This window comes from Pezoporus wallicus, unplaced genomic scaffold (genome assembly GCF_028554395.1).
Source record: "Pezoporus wallicus isolate ANWC-B61680 ecotype Strahan unplaced genomic scaffold, APGP_CSIRO_Pwel_v1 contig_7506, whole genome shotgun sequence".
In the NCBI taxonomy this organism is placed as follows: Eukaryota; Metazoa; Chordata; class Aves; order Psittaciformes; family Psittacidae; genus Pezoporus; species Pezoporus wallicus.
The window spans coordinates 1,513,174-1,530,217 of record NW_026637546.1 but is presented as its reverse complement, the minus strand read 5'-3'; the positions used below and the strand labels follow the sequence as shown (position 1 = coordinate 1,530,217).

At 39.6% G+C, this 17,044-nt stretch overlaps 1 protein-coding gene across 1 annotated transcript; it reads left to right on the top strand.

Annotated features, from left to right (window-relative positions):
• The first annotated feature begins 13,733 nt into the window (after positions 1-13,733).
• TMEM252 (transmembrane protein 252) lies at positions 13,734-16,015 on the top strand. The gene is made up of 2 exons (XM_057406153.1): positions 13,734-14,086; positions 15,154-16,015. The coding sequence occupies exons 1-2, from the start codon at positions 13,809-13,811 to the stop codon at positions 15,560-15,562; spliced, it is 687 nt and encodes a 228-aa protein (XP_057262136.1). The 5' UTR covers positions 13,734-13,808; the 3' UTR covers positions 15,563-16,015.
• Positions 16,016-17,044: the final 1,029 nt, after the last annotated feature.

Sequence of the window (17,044 nt, the reverse complement as noted above, 5' to 3'; positions counted from 1 at the left end):
ACTGGATAATTTTGTTGTTGTTTTAGCAAGATTTCTGTACAGCCAGTCTTGAAGAGAAAGCTACCCTGAGTTCTGCAGGAGCTGGCAAATACTGTGAGCCTCACTTGTTGAAAGGAAGACAGTATTTTTATGCTTTACTTCAAGAGGTCTCTGGACTCTGCACTTAATCAGACAAGGTTTCTTTAGAAGTCAGGACTGAGTTAGGGTTTATGGGTTTTCTGTACAGAGGAGAAAGAAATAGTGGAGTATCTGTCAGCTACTGCTTCCATTTGCAATCATGAATATAAACCACTCCCACAGCAGGCAAATGTCACCTCTGTGTATACAGGAAGCATATGAGCAAAATAAATTAGTTTGTGAAAATACAGTATCATTTATTTTGCATTAATGTCTTGGAAAATTGTTAATACATGCATGTCAACTGCATTCTACATATTATGTACTTATGCTTTGGGGTGCAAAAGAAACCAAGTTCAAGTAATTTTCTGCTGTGCTTAGCTTCTGGCACTTCTTTTTTTCCAAATTATATGGTTATTTGAAGGCAATAGTTTTATTGATGTACGTCTGTGGATGGCTGTCAGAAGAGATCATACACAATGGGTTTGCCTTGAGCTGCTGCACACCAGTGTTGATATGCATGCTCAGAGACAAAAGCACAGAGGTAAATTTGCTACAGTAGTACTGCTCAGATGCTTCCTTTAGCAGTCTTCCGTAAATGCAATAATAATTATTACCCCCTCCCGGAAATATGCAAAGTGTCTGGCATTTATGTACCAGATGGAGGCTTTTTGTTGTTTTTGAAAGCAATTGAAGTACATTTCAGAACTCTGAAAGCATAATACTTCATGGTACTGAAATAGCAAAGGGAACAATAAAAATTACTGTTGCCAGTTTATTAATGGAGATGTTTGTTCATAGGAATTCACAAAAGTGTTCATCTCTTTTTTTCTGAAAGTGTCCTGTAGCTATTCCTATGGACATAGGAGATATGTCCATATGAGATAGCTGGGGGTTGGAGACTTGGGACACCTTATTGTGGCCTTTCAGTACTTAAAGGGGGCCTATGGGGACAAACTTTTTAGTGGGGCCTGTTGTAATAAGACAAGAGGTAATGGTTTTAAACTGAAGGAAGGTAGATTCAGACTAGATATAAAGAAGAAATTCTTTACAGGGAGGGTGGTGAAACTCTGGAACAGATTGCCCAGAGAGGTGGTGGATGCCCCATCTCTGGAAACATTTGAGGTCAGGCTGAACAGAGCTCTGAGAAACCTGATATAGTTAAAGATGTCCCTGGTCATCGCAGACAGATTGGACTTGATGGCCTTTAAATGTCCCTTCCAACCTAAACTACTCTATGATTGATTGGTGCTATGATTCCAAGATGGTGCGGCCTGTAGCACTCTTCTGCAGCATTGCAGAAGGCTGTTGGGCAGTACAGCTGGGCAGTACAGTTTTGCTGGTGTTTGCTCCTCATCATGTGGCCAACATACAAGTTAAAGTTAACATACAAGTGAAGTTAAAAGGGTTCTTATTGTAATGATGGCTAAAACTGTTGTTATAGAAGCAAATTTTCCTGGCTGCTGACACAACTGCTGATGCTGCGATGAATAGTTTCATGCCACCCAGTCCACAACTTCCATAGAATAGAATAGAATAGAACAGAACAGAACAGAACAGAACAGGAGTAGTACTCTACCATGCAGCCCAAAAGCTTGGACATGGACACTCTTTGTAGTAGTCATCTACAAAGATTTCTCAACCAACTACGTACAATTTACATGTTCCAGACATCATCTGCCTGATTATTGTGAAAAAAAAAAAGGAAAACAAAATTCAGACCTTTTATATCCTACACTTGTCCATTTTATTTTAATAGCACACAGAATTTCTCTTTTAGTACTTTTCTTGGGACTTCTTTATTTCTTGCTTTATAAATCATTCTTAAGGCTAACCATTTGTTTTTCATCTTCCTTCCTACCTGCTTGCTCTATGAGACTTCAGTATACATTCTCCTTCAAGCTAATGAACATGGATGCATTTTTGGTGCAAATAACCCAGTACCATGGATTTAGTCTCAGGTTAGAGAAACTCTTCTTGGGCAGTAGGATATAACAGTGTCAGCTTTGCTTTCTGTGTGTGGCATGTGTTTTTCTGCAATCATAGTTAGAGGGTGGAAGAGAACTCCAACTTAGATAACCTGTATTTAGGACTATTGGTTATAAGCACAACTCTCTCACTGTGATCGTTGTACTCTCAGTCATATAGTAGATGCAGATAAGGTCTTTTACCCTGTATTTGGTCTGTAATCTCTTCTGTTCAAGGATATTTTTTCAACTCATGTTTGTTCAGTGCCTCACATTGTTCATGTGAGGTCAGAGTTACCAGGTGGGAAACTGCATGGGGCGAAAAGGTGCCAGCACTGTATGGAAATAGGGGTTGAGAAATGAGGACTTCAGGTTAGCGGGAAAGATGTATAGATTGAAAAATTATCAGCTTTTTTTTTTTTCTTTTTTTTTTGTTAAGAATATTAACATCTTTTCAGAGTGCTAGTTAAAGGTGAGGACTAGGACTGTGAACTGAAACCTTTAAAACAGATATAAACTTCCATTTATGGAACATTATGAAACAATTTAACTCTCAATTTATTTCACTCACTGCAGGCGATAAAGCGTTCACATGTTCATGTTTTTCCAAAGTCATGGATTAAGGCACACTAAAACAGTCTTTTCTTCTTTTCTTTTTTTTTTTTTTTTTTTTACCTGGAGCATTTAGTTTCATTTCCACCTTGGTAAGATTAATTAATAGAGAAATCTGTTAGGGGGGAGGGCTTGGTTCACAAGACTGTATTCTCCATACAGATGGGTAATTAGACTACTAAATATGATGGTTTGCTTTTATGTCTTTACCAGTGCAAGATGAATTAACTTTCAACAAGGAAATACGCAGACGGAGCCTTAACATTAAAGTTGTCACTAACAGTTCAACATGTTTTGAGTTACACCAAAGGAAATAGCTCCCACAGTGAGATGATTATGAATTGCTCAGTCCAAAGCTTGGCTTTGTTGTTGCACAGTTGGGGAGGTGAGGGGAAATCATTAAAGTTGCATTACAGGCAAGTAACAAGAAAAAAATTCATTATATCTCTTCTAGTCTGAATTTCTCCCAGTGAAAAAGAACTGAATAGCAACAAATGTTCTTTAAACAGAGTATGTTTCATTCAGCAGTAATGTGTGAATGACAGGATATAGCAGAATTAAAATTGAGGTGTGAAAATGAAAACTTATTGGATTTGGGGACCCATGCTGAGTGTGTCTGTACTGGAACAGCTCCGTCCCTGTCACTTGGTTGATACATAACCAACTTGGAGAAGTACAGAAATACAGCCTTCCTCCTGTCAGGAGATATAGGGAAGTGGTAGGCTTGTCAGAGTTGCAAAAAGCTGGGCAGTTCCCAGCTCTGATCTGGGTTCAGAAACACACCTTTCAGGTGCATTAGGGCTGTTTTATTGTGAGAGTAAGGCAGGTCTGGTGTGGCAGCTGCCCCTAAGCCCTTTGAACCAGTGCAAACAAGGAGGCAGAAGCACAGCTGTCTCCATAACGGGTCACTGCTGTGTGAGGAAAGCAGATGAAACTCAGAAAAATGAGAGGAAAGAGAACAAAGGAAGACCTGCAAGAGTGCGAGGCAAAATGAAGGGGAAAAGGGCCTGAATCAGCAAAGCATGTAAGGAGAAAGGCATCTCATTCATGCCTCTGTCTCACAAAATATGTAGGAAACAGTCTCAACCCATACAAGTAATACTTTTTTACAGCAGATCTTTACAGCCTTCAATGAAGCACACACCAACTGGCTTGCAATCTAGGGTCTTTTCCTTTGAGTTTGGGTGTATAACACGCTTGCAGAGCAGTTCGAACTGGAGGTGTCAGAAAGCCACAGGGTGGATGCATGTCAGTGCCGACTGCAGCAGTGAATTCCTGCAGGTTAGCTCAGGACACCTGGTATGTTCATCTTGCCAGCTCTGCACTTTTATTACGCACTAGAAATGCTGCCAAACCCAAGGCAATGTGCTGATATCACAGTTTTTCTTACTCTTAGTTAATATTGGACTTACAGGAATGAGTTATTATGATAACCATAAACATTTAAAAGAGAGGGAGTTATTGGCAGCATGTAATACTGTATTCATGGTGAATCCCTTTCTCTTACTGATCTAGCTCACCTGCTCACTTCTGTGGCTTCTGGGATTTGCACTTGCAAAAGTTTTTGAATACTTTCATTCAGGGAGTTGCCTTACAAAGAGAAGCATCTAGAGAGACTCATCTTAGTGCAAACTTGAACTGCATTTCAAACCATGATGAGTTCAAGGCTGGTTTTTAATGAAAGTAACATTCATGGATATCTCTGCGAGAATCAGAAGTTAATATGTTTTCCTAACCAAATGAGCAAGTAGCCTTTGTGAGATGACTTTGAGGATCCAAATCCAGGCCCTGTTCGGCAGATGTTTAAAAGTGGCTCACTCATTAATCATCCCATATTCGTAGCACAACCCTTTCTGTAATTCTATAGAGAGTAACATAGAAACTAATGCGCTTTCTCCACGTTTAAAAAACTAATTCAAAGCTCTGTTTTTCAGCAAGTGGATTGTGATGATTTTTGAAGAACCATCCCTTAAACTAGTCTTTAACAGAGATTAGATGATCATTTTGAGAGACATAATGTCTGAAGGCAAGGCAAATTGCAAAGGAAGGAGGTACTAAAGAATAACTCAAGAACGGGAGACTGTATCAACTTTTGGCAATATTCAGGTTCAATGCCTAGTGATAAAGGGAAGCAGGATTTCCTTTTGCAGTAAGCAAGAACAGGATCTGTAAGGTTCAGAAAAGTGGATTGCAAGCAGACAGGATGGGGTCCACTAGGAAAGTGGAAAACAGTGAAAAATGTTGAAAAAAACACAAGTATTGGATACTCTCCCCTCTAGAATGTGTCTATCTTCATTAAGCAAATAACATAATATAGAGAAGAGGTAGTCTGCAATGTTTCCAAAGTGAGGCGTCTTACAACAAATTTGCTGTTCAGCCTAAAAATAATAAACCTACTCGCACATACTGCTTAATAATAATTGAAAGGTTACACAATATATAGCAACATGTTTAGGATTTGTTTAAATGATTCAGCCAACGAAGGTGGACAGCAGTCTTTTACATTATTTCATTTCAATTTTATGGAAAAATATTGCCAGCTACATTTCTGCACCAATAATCATCAGTCCTCATGACAAAATTTTTATGCTAAAAAGTAGCGTGCTGTTAAAGAAGAGCTTGCTGTTAGGAAGGAATATGAATTAATTACATTTTTGTATCTCATGGTTGTCATAGGAAATAATGGCGGTTATATTCAAAATACTAGCTAGTAGGTTGCTGCCTTTTAGGTAATGCCAAACGAAGGAAAAACTTAGATCAGAAAACACCTATGGAAGTCACCTAATCCAGGCTTCTGCTCCAGGCAGGGCTAACTGTAAAGCTAGGTCAAGTTGCCCAATTCTGAAAATCTGAAAGGTTTGAGATTGTAGTTTCTGTGCCGGAACTGCACCGCTCCCTGCTTCCTTATTGCAGCTTTCACCTGTCTGCTTTTTTAACTTCTGGTGTTTCACTTCAGAGAAAATTCTGGCTTTCTCCTCAAAATAAGCTCCCTTCCTGTTCCTATGGGGCTGAGCAAGCACTCCTCCCCCAGCTTTTTCTCATACACCATGTGCTCCAGCTACAGCTGTTTGAGCTCCTCTTACCTATTCAACTTATTGACACCTGTTTTATAATGGAGAGCAAAAATTCAACACTTTATTGCTGTTAAACTTGAAACTTCGCTGGTTTCAAATGACAATGCAGCAGCAATAAAGAAATTTGGCTTTGCAAAGGCAATTGGGTAATACATAAAGCTGGGAGAAGATGGAAACAAAGAACAGGGGGGAAAGAGAAAGTGAGTGTGAATGACAGCTAGAGAGGAGCACTTCTGTCTGAGAAATAAAAAACCTTACACAGAATGTAGCTATTAACTATTTCTCCTGTGGGTGTGCAATCAGTAATGTGGGTATGCAATCAGTACACAGACGACAAAAGGTGAATTTCTGCCCCTTTCCGTACCCCAGCTGCCCATTTCTACCTGCTCCTCCACTTGGGTCCAGGAGCTGAGCAGCTGCAAGATGAACCAGATCAGCAGGAAAAAAACAGTTCCCTTCTCTATTCACACTGTGGCCATTTGAATTTGAGTGCTGAATTGAATAAGAAGGGAGGGAAAAGGGGGCTGGAAAGGACACAGGGCAGTCACTGTGAGCTGGGAGGCAGGCACATATTCCCTTGGGTAGTGGTTTATGCTGACTGGAAAACACTATATCAGAAGCTAAACTACTCATCACAATGTTTAGTAGGAGCTGAAGAGTAAACGCATGGGGCTTGAATTCTGCTTATCTTCAAGGTCAGATTATTGACAGTTTTGAAGGATGCATATACCTGTGAAATCCAGGGGCTGAGCCTGGACAGAAATGTAGTTCTGGCTATGTGCAGTAACACAAATATAAAGACAGTGATCAGCAGCTGCATTTTTAGAGGAGAAACTTCTGAAGTTGTACCTTTTAATAGTTTTTTTCTGTGCTTCAGACAAATGGATTCAATGATTAGGGTATTAAATATAATAAAGATAACTAGGATAATAAAAAAACAGAATCAAGACTGTGGGACATCCTACTTACGAGATCTAGTGTGGATCAGGTGGATAGAAACAGATATCAGTGATGGACACGCATGCTTTCAGGGATTGTCTTCTGGGACGAGGGAGATGGGGTGGCAGCTTCTAACAAATTACCTGGGAAAATAAAGCATTAGCCATCAAGCTAGTGTGAGGTGTCCTGCAGGTGTATGGCTGCAGGCTCACATTTCTTCTTCCTCCAGAAAACAAATGATCAACAGCAGAAGTATATTAAATTGCTGATACAATGAATTGGGGACAAGGTTTCACCTTCAACTTTGCAGGTAAAATGCCTTTTATGCTTTCCTGCTTTGGAGGCAATATGCTAGGAAGGAAAGAGGAAGACAGACATTATTTCTCTCAAAGACAACAGTGTTGTTTTAGTTAGAGTATGTTATATTGATTCATAAGACAATAAACTGTCATTCAGGTTCATCTGTTAATATCAATAAGTGAACTTTATAATTCTTACAGGGTTTATATCCTTCTTTTACTGAAGCCTGATTAAGTGAAGTGTCTCGGGAATACGAGTCAAGGAAACTAGTCACTGTGGTGTGAACTCACTGGCATTTCGTCCATTGCTATTAAGCTATTTTAATAGCTATTATATTTTTTTCCTCATGATTGTGAAGTGAACCAAGAATTTCCCTCTTCTAAGCCTACTAATTTCCAGTCTAAGTTTCTTCCTGGCTATTTTGCATATTTTTTTTTTCCTTGTGCTTCTGTCAGCAATAGTTTTAATATTTCTTTTTCTTCCCCTCTTGGTGTTCACATGTTGATGTGTTTGTAGACAATAACCATATTGCCTCTCAGCTTTCACTTTGCCAAGTACAACACGTCCAGCACTTGCAGTTGCTTCCTGTACAACAGGCTCTTGATTCGCCTGTTTACTTTATAATGCTTCTTTGCATCAGCTGCAGGCTCAATGGAACCTTGACCAAGGTAACATAAGCCATGCATGGCAGCACTGCTTTTGAGTATGGATATTAATGCTTCTACATTCCTGCAGAAGAGATCTTTTTTGATGCCTCCTACTGTTGTATCTGCCTGCATTATGGCTGTGTCATCAAGCCATGAGTGTCATCAGCAGTACTGCAGATTTAATTTTTATGCCTCTTGTGGGGCCACCTGTCTGTGAAATGTTTATCTTTTTCTGCATTGCTCTGTTGGTTCCTAGGGACCTGAGTCAGCCTGGTACAGCACACATTCCCTGCCTCTTATTCCCCTTTTCTTTTTCCACTTTTCTGCTACCTCTATACTTTTTTTCTTTTGCCTTCCCTTCCTTGGGTTTTCAGTCAAAAGCTGTGGTTTTCTTAGCTTCTTTTTGAGTGTCATCATATCATCCACCAGCTCAGCAGCAAATACCTTAAGGATCTATCCAAAACAAAAATCTATGTTACACAGTATAGTCTCACTAATGTTGACTCTGCCTCCAGCATCACCATCAGCTCTGTTTCTACTTAGGGTTTCTAGTTCCAACCCCATCAACTGTACTGCTTAAAATCTTCCTAAACTTTATACCCCAAAGAATAAAGGCGGGTTTTCTACCTCTTCCCAGTGTGGCTATATATCCCAGCAAGAGGTAAGCAGTAGAGTGCTGGACCAGGAGCACAGCTTTTACCTCCTCTATAAAGCAGCTGGAGTTGTTGATGCATTTGGACCTCCATGCTGTTGCAGACCAGGTTGTATCTTAGGTATGTATAGATCAGTCTGTATCACCTCCTTGACCAGAAACAGTGCTCACTCTACTTCTCCACAGCTGATGGAAGGGCTCAGTGGACGACTTCAAAAGAGGCCCACTCCTTTCCTGCAGATAACTGGTGACCATCCTAACCAATTCATCTTCTGAGGTGGAAGTGCCCATTAGCCCTAGGGGTAAGGCTGGTGAATACAAAGGAGGCAGAATTGGCATGTGCATTCTGTAGAGCGTGACATGTTCCTATATCATATATGGGAGGGACCTTCAAATCATGACAAGCAATGCCAGTACAGTATTCTGTATCAGCCTGCAAGGAGAACAGAGATCCTCTCAGAGCTGTGAAGTTAGTGAGCTTTTGCAACTGGATTGTCAACTGCTGGTGGTGCAATTCAGATCCTCAGTCCGAACATGTTCCTCTTTGAATCACCAGGGAGGTATCAGTATCCTGCACTCCATTTTCCCTTACAGCAGCCATCTAGACATAGGTCTTCTTGCTTCGCGCGTTAATGAGCGGTGTTGTGTATGTACTTCCTGCCAGTATCAGGTTTCTGAACTGAAAATTGAAGAGCACTAGGAGTCTGCTGGTACTCTGCTGATGTTCCTAGGTCCACTCACCAAAATGCAGACCTTCATCTCTGACTTCCACCTTCTACTGTGAATTTCCATATCTGCTCTCTGGTTTGTTTTTTTTTAACGAGTATGGCTGACCCATTCTCCCTCAGCCATGGCTGTTCGTTTGCACAAAACTGAACATTTTACACAGTGAAACCTTTTTGTGAGCTAGCGACTAATGATTTCTTCCATGTGTTTCACCAGCTATTGTGCGATTGTGCTAACTACTGCCTAGGCAGCTGCACTGACCCCTTTATTTTTTTATTTAATTTATTTTGATTTTGTATTTTCTTGTGATTTCCAACCCCTCATTTGTTTGAGCAACTCGGATATACTGTAAGAAGTGCTGAGAACCTGATTCTTCAGAAACCTGACTGCATGAATGATGGACTGTTGAGGCTACCTCAAGTTCTGGACAACTTTCTTGGTCCAAATCAGAGGTGGGTAAACCACTGCAAATGAAAGCACATACCAAAGAATGCACTGCAGTTAAAAAAAAAAAAAAACAAACCAGCAATTTGTAATTTCTGACACCAGATTCTCTTAAAAATAATTGCTAAAAGTTATGTCAAGGCTTTGTTACTTGGGACTATTTGTTGGTTTCACATAAAACTGTGTTACAGGATATTTCCTTGAAACTATAGCAGAGCTTTTGCGTCTTTCCTACTTAAAACTCTGAAAAGTTACACCTGTAACAATTAAACTCTAACTATCTGTTAGCATCTGATTCTTGATTGTACAGCTTAGCCAACCTCCTGGAATGGTGGAGGTCAAATAAGAGTTTCAGGAGATTCAATCTAATTATATTATAATATTTAACCAAATTTGAAAGCAAATACAAACTCCTGCTTTAATATTAAACCTTCCAGTACCACCAAAGAGCTAACTGTAAGGTTTTTGTGCTTTGTTAGAACATGAGCTATCAGCAGTTCCTTCAAAGTTCACTTTTAATCTGCTTTTGACAAAACTGATGAAGTCTTACAGCCATGCCTGAAGACCTGACTTCGCTCCTTATGCCATGGCATCAGTGCCAACAGGACTGCGCTTCAGTGCCTTCCTCAATGTAAAAACTAAAGGTAGATCAAACAAATGCCAAGAGTAGTTCTCACCTTTCCTAGAGGAGGGCAGAACAGTTCATATGGTCAATGCCGCATGTCATATGTTTGCATGCTTATCTGAGCCCTGTTTGGAAGTATGCGTAGAAGCTATATGTCCTGCTTTGATTTCTTGCACAAAATAGTATTTTACCTGTAAGTTGATAGGAATGCATATGCTATTCAGCTCTTTCATAGGTTCTTGGATATCATGTAAGATGTGATATTTTAAAAGATGTGAGTATAAGACAAATACAGTATGCTTTTATTTTCAATGGTAGATGATTCCTTTATAAATTCTTGCAGACAGAATGATGTCTAGTGGTATATTTTTGACACAGGAAGCTAGCATTCTCTTTCTGAGAATAAGAAATTAGAACAGAAACCATCACATCTGCTGAGAACCCCTCAGCTTCATCTCAATATTATTTGTTAAAACTCAGATTTCCCAGTGATTTTAAAGATGAGTATCTATATTTTCCTTATTGTAAGTATTTATTGCTTATTTGTTCTACCCACTTCTGGGGTAGACCATTCTCAACTAATTGGGGAAATTTCTCAGTAAAAATGCTATAGCTTACTCTTTACAAACTATTTCAGCCCTCATCCTTTTAAGTATTTATTTAATAAACTGAACTGTTTTCTTTATATAGTTCAATCATTCATTCACAGATAGCATCCAAACCTCGTAACACCAAAGTGTCTCCAAAGACAAAGACTGTCCTTGGCTGTGCTCACACATCTAGATTTGCATAGATATCAGAAAATTCATAAGCTGGGAACTAGCCTGTGAAATACAGTTTTGATGCTTGCATTGCTTCTACTCTTACGCATTCTCAAAGGCTACAGGGCTCTCAAAAACCATTGTGATTAATTCAGGTATGATACAGAGAAAAGACTATGTCTGCAGAGCTTAAAATAATTTTACATGCTATCAAGCACAAATTTTTAATGAATACTAGAATTGCTAAAGAGAGACCCATTGGTAAAACTGCACTGAATTATTGACAGGAATGTAAAATACCCTTTGAATCATTTAGGGTGCTAAATATAAAGAAGAGAAAAAGAAGGCTGGTTTTCAGTTCATTAAAAAGAACACATTTCAGACTAGAGCAAAACATACAATCTTGAAATTTCTGGTGAAATACGATCTTTTAGTGGCAGTAGCACAAGGGACCCGTAATGTGATATATCATATGCTATAATATGATATGCAGCTGGTACTGCTATATCCCACATATTTTCATTAAAATATCTATTTCGTCTATTTTTAAATTTTCTGAGTTCTATGTTTTCCATTTTATTAGCATTTTTAAAAATGTGGATTTGTTTGAAAAATTTCATTAAAATGTGTCTGATATCACTGATTTCTTTTTAAGCTTCATAACTCCAGCAACTAGTTCCTGAGAAAACTGCCTTACAGGTTTCAACAGGATACAGGGTAAGCAATGACCTTTCCAAGTGGCATACAAATTGCAAAACAGTCGCAGTTGTCAAATCGCCCAGTGGAACATCCATTAAGTTAATTTTCAATCACACTTCCTAAGAATTGCTTTTTTGTGCGTCTGGACTGCTACCTTTTGACCTTGGTCTGAAGCCAGTTCTACTCGGCAACCTTTACACCATGTTAGCCATTCCCTTTTCCCACCTGACCCTCATTAGAAGCAGCTTTCTTCCTGTTTTCTACAAGAAATTGGAAATCTGCTCATCCAGCCTGATGCAGTCCAAGACACTCACTGCCAGTAAAACAGTCAAGCTGCAAAATGTCAGGGTAGTTGAAAAAGGCCAAGAACAACATTACAGAAAATCTTAAGTGACAGAAAATAGGAAAGATAATGGCATACTGAAAATTAAACAGCATTATGGGGCTATTTCAGCTCCTCAGTTTGTCTTCCTTTTTCTCAAATACATCCTACATGAGATTCAGTAATTTGAAATCAAGTGTTTTCTTAAAGGACAAGATACCCATAGCCTGTTGTCAGGGACTTAACTGGCCTCATGCAGAGAGCATTGATCTTCTGCAGCTTGCAAAAATAGGAAGATGCGCAAATGTGAAACAATTGGCAGACATACAGCCTCCCCATAAAAAAAGGTCTTTTATTTCTTCTTGTCCCACAGCACCACAAGGGACCAACACCTCATTCCTTGGCCACCCCTCCATCCACAGCTGGGGTCACTGTTGAGCAGTCCCCAGTTCACTGCACCTTGCAATTGCACTGCAAGGCCAATCCTCCTGTGGTGGGCTGATTCTGCCTTCACAATGCTGCAGAGCCAGCAGCTGCCACTGACAGGTCTCGCTTGCTTCTCTTGAATTTTGTAGTTATAAGGGAACTGGCTGGGATAGGAAATTAATTTGTTTTTCTGAAGCTGAAGTTTATCATACAAACCAGTTCTTCTCACCATGTGAGGTGTAGCCTCATTAGCTTTTGATTCTTCTAAGAGTCATTTTATTATTGTAACTTCTTCATTAGCAGTTTTTCCTAATATTTCTTTTTATCTCTTTTCCTAGAATAGAACGAGAATGTATCTGAATTCTCAAATGTTTTCACATAGCCATAATGTAACTTCCTGCCTAGCTTTTTCTGTGACTATTAACTTAGCCTACATCACCACAGACATGATGCTGTCATGTTCCAGCTATAAAATCAAAGCATGCAGATGAGTGAGTACAGACCAATAAACAGAAAACAGGAACAAAAATGTGTTTCCATTAAAACAATTATTTCAGTAAGTACTGTGTGGTAGCAGAAGGACAAGTACTACAGAAGATACAAATTACAGTAACTCCTTGAACTTTGGATACCAGTCATGAATAACTCAGTATTTATGTGTGTGTGCAATCTGTATGATCTGAAACATCAAAAGTAAGCCAGAAGTAAGAAAAACTGGAAACAGGGTATAGGTGCTCCTGCATAGCTTTGAGCACTTACCTTTTTGAAAATCACTCAATACAAACTGCTGGAAGAGAAAAGAGAATGATGCTAAAGGAATTGGGGTACAATTGAACCTGGAGACAAGATGTCTTGTATGCCTATAACCTTTTTTGACATTATGCAATGCTGATTTCTTGTATTTACTAAAGTCATTGATTGTATCACATTGTAAGGTAGAATTTATCCTTTTTCAAAGAACAATTAAAAGCATCAAGGCAGTTGAATAATGTGTTAAGGACAGACGGAGACCAAAATCCACTTCAGTGGATGAAAACGAGATTAAGAAAGAAGTATATTTTCCCTTCCAACTTTAAACAGGGAGTTATGAACACTGCCTTTCTTGTTGGGGGGGTTTGGAGAAGGGGGTTGTTCAAAACAAATACAGGTCTCATTCATAAACCAGCTAAGTGTGTAAACCATTGCAAATTGTTACATGCAATGAATGCAGCTGCTCAGTATGCACTTCAGAAATTTACAGAAGCAAAGGGATGGTGCAAGATGTTTCTGTTTCCTTCCTTAAAATAGGTTTAAGATTGCAAACTAATCTCAAAGAGCTTATGAGTACCTCAAAGAGTTAATGAGTATCTTAAAAGATAGTCATGCTTCTCTTAATTGTCCAAAGGCCAATTGATTCTGAAGCGTATAAAATACCAACGCATGAAGATGAGAAACACAGCTGAGAGACCCAGCAAGTAAACAGCAGGCAGAAACCAAGTACTGTGTCTGCCGGGAAGGATGCCAAAAGGTGCTTTTACCTTCATTCGTCTTTTAGTGTTCTTACTCAGTTTCTCCACTATGTGTCTGGGGGTCTTGTGCATTTCAACGAATTCCTCTACCTGCAGATGTGGAAATAATGAACTGGTGTTTTATTGCCTGTTGGCTTTGGGGTTCTTTCTCCTTGTGGCCGGCATTTTCTGGAGCACTTTCCATGAAGTCTTGAAATACAGGGGCCTCAGCAGCATCCTCATACTAAATCCCAGCCTTAGAGAGCTACGTGTCAGCACCATAGACAGGTATGTGTTGCAAACTGCTGCTGCTGAATTGAGAGGAAGGTATGCTGTTTTGCAAACATACTGTGAGATGGATGAAGCAATACAAGGTGCTTGTTAAATAAAAAATACATAGCCATTTTATCGTATTTCTCTGGAGACAGCCGTGGTCTGAAATTTGATTTGCTAGAGAAAGTAGCAATGTGAACAAACAGCAGTTTGTGCGAGCAAGACTAAGGTAAGGTGTTCTACAGGAAACTTAGCAGGCTGCAGAGGGTAGTCCAAAGCCATGCGTGGAGGCAGCAGGTGCAGCTACACTGACTTGATGGAGCTTCTGCAGGAGCATCCTTAGCTCCATCTCAGCAGACAATCCCAGATGTGCTGCTGTGGGATAGGTGCTCATATTACTTATGAACAATGAGGTATGCAGGGAGCTTCAGCTCTCTACATGCTTTTTACCGAAGTGCTCTTGTCAAAAGGCTGAGACTTTGAGAAAGAGAGTTTCTTAAACTGATTGGCACTAGGCCTGACAAAAGTCTTTAACATGCTGACTGGATGCATAATTTTTCTTGGGCTGCCGTGGAATCTGCATCAGAAATACTGACAACAGGCGCTCTAAAGACACTACAGAAATGGCATCCAGCAAATTTTGGTTAGATAAGCAGAAACATGCAAAATAAATTCTGAAACTGGAAAACCATGATTATTGTAATAATTTATAAATCACTAATTTAACCTACTTTGGACAATGATCTCTTTCTTCTTCAAATCAAACTTTTCTTGGTCACTTGTTGAAATACACACAAACATGAATGTTTGTATGCCATGGGTGGGAGCTCTTTGTGGGAAAGGTTTTTTTTTTTAGAATTCTGTGGTTTAATAGCACATTTTGTAGAAAGACACAAGTAATTGTTCCAACTATGCTGCTGTTTTATAGTAATGTATTCCATTGATCTAAACTTACTTAGGTTTTTATTTACAGTTTAAGACTCACTGAAACTTTGGAAACCTAACAGACAAAGCATCCAACCTAGCTCTCTGAAATAAATCACATTTCACCATGTGTTTCTTTCTGGTTCGCTTTTTCTTAGGCCTGACTTCTATCCACCCTCCTACGAATACAGCACAGATCCTGAAAAACAGACCAACCCATTGCCAGTTGCCTCTGCACTAAAACAGCAAGAAGTCTTCAGTATCCCTCCACCTCTGTATAGTGAAAGCAGCGCAGAGTTAATCAGTGAAACCAATGAGCAGGAACAGCCACCACCATATGAATTGCTTGCACAGCAGCTACAGCAGCAGCAAACAGCTGACCAAAAGCCAAAAGCTGAAGGGGAGTCGAATACTCATCCATCCACACAAGAAAACAGTTACCAACAGGATGCAGACAGACAGGGGACCTCAGAAAGAGCAGCACCTGTCAAAACACTTGAGACAGGCACAGGGCAAAGTCCTGCAGCTGTGAAACAAAGAAAACTGGAAGAAGACATGTATCAGTGATCCCTAAACAGTGCACCACGTAGGCTAAAATTGCCCAGGAAAACCATTGACTGTTTGTGTGTTTGAGTGGAGGTGGAGGGGATATATATAAATGTGTTCAGTATTTCAAAGCAGAATGAATCTCCATAGAGATAGATATGATCAGGCTGTATCTTGTAATAGTCAACATCACTGACAATAGGAATTTCCTATGCTGCAAGATAAAAGCATCATGCTATAATTAATCTTAAATGTCTTGTGCCTCAAATGGAGTTTTGTCTGAAAGTCTTTGTGGTTTTGTAACATTAGCTGACTTGGGAAACCTACTAACTCAGCTTTTATTTGGAAATTGTAAATTATACTTTTTAACTGATTATTTTTGTATCATATGCCTTCCAAGTTACCTGGTTTATTTTGGAGTAATAATAGCCAGTATTTTACCACTGAATTAATGAATAAATTTTGTATTTAAAACATGCCTTGCTTTTGCTTGTACGATACAACGTGTTCATGATTCAGTATAAGCACACAATACAATATACTTAGTATGTTTTATGTTTCCTGGCTACCGAAGAGACAACCCTTGTCATGCTCATAGCTCCTAGGAGGGAATTACCAATTGCAGGAGGAAAAACCTTCTCTGAGTCCTCTGAGCTGTCTCTAAAAGCACTTGTTTCCACTGCAGCTTATTGGAGACTGTGGAAAAGGGCTCCTGTGTCCTGTTTCTGACACAAGTGGCATTGTGGTTAAAGAACAAGTACTAGAAAGAGGTCAGGCTTAGACTCAACCTTTTTCTGTTACAGGTTTCCTTCCTTTCTTCCACAAAATCACTGAGGCAAATTTGCATCCAGGCCACTGGCATCTATAATTGCAGATGACAGTAAAAATTCGATGGGGGTTCATTCAGATTTGGACCTACAACACTGACTATAGGTGGTGTGTTTTTTCTTAGAACCCTATCATGGTTTGGGTTGGAAGGGACTTTTAAAGGTCATCTAGTCCAACCCCCCTGAAATGAGCAGGGACATCTTCAACTGGAGTAGGTTGCTCAGAGGCCTGTCCAGGCTGACCTTGAATGTTTCCAGGAACAGAACATATACTACCTCCCTGGGCAAACTTTTCGTGTCTTTGTTGCAGAACGAGTGAGACATAAAAATTACTAGGGTTTCCAGATGCCCACATACACCAAGGCAACAACTTTAGCATTATGGCTACATATACATCAGAAATGTAAGCCATGATGGTGATATTGAATATTCTTAGACTATGTTCCCTTCTCCCCTTTACTTCCTTTTTCCCCGTTTCCCTCTCTAAAACCCATTGTTGTGTTATTAGTATTCTTTTATCAAATCTATCTCTTTCCAGCTGAATCCAGCAATTTGCCCTCTCCTAATCCTCTTCACCACTTGCTGCCTCTTTCTCTGTCCTGGGTCAGCCCTCTGCTAATGTACCTTGAGATAATTCTCTCTCTCACTAGTCTTTCTGAATTCCTTTTTTTCCTCT

Bases quoted from the DNA above. Each gene is read 5' to 3' on its own strand.
- TMEM252 (XM_057406153.1), top strand. From the start codon at position 13,809: ATGCCAAAAGGTGCTTTTACCTTCATTCGTCTTTTAGTGTTCTTACTC. The intron at 14,087-15,153 runs GTATGTGTTGCA...GCTTTTTCTTAG, and splicing joins CGTGTCAGCACCATAGACAG to GCCTGACTTCTATCCACCCT.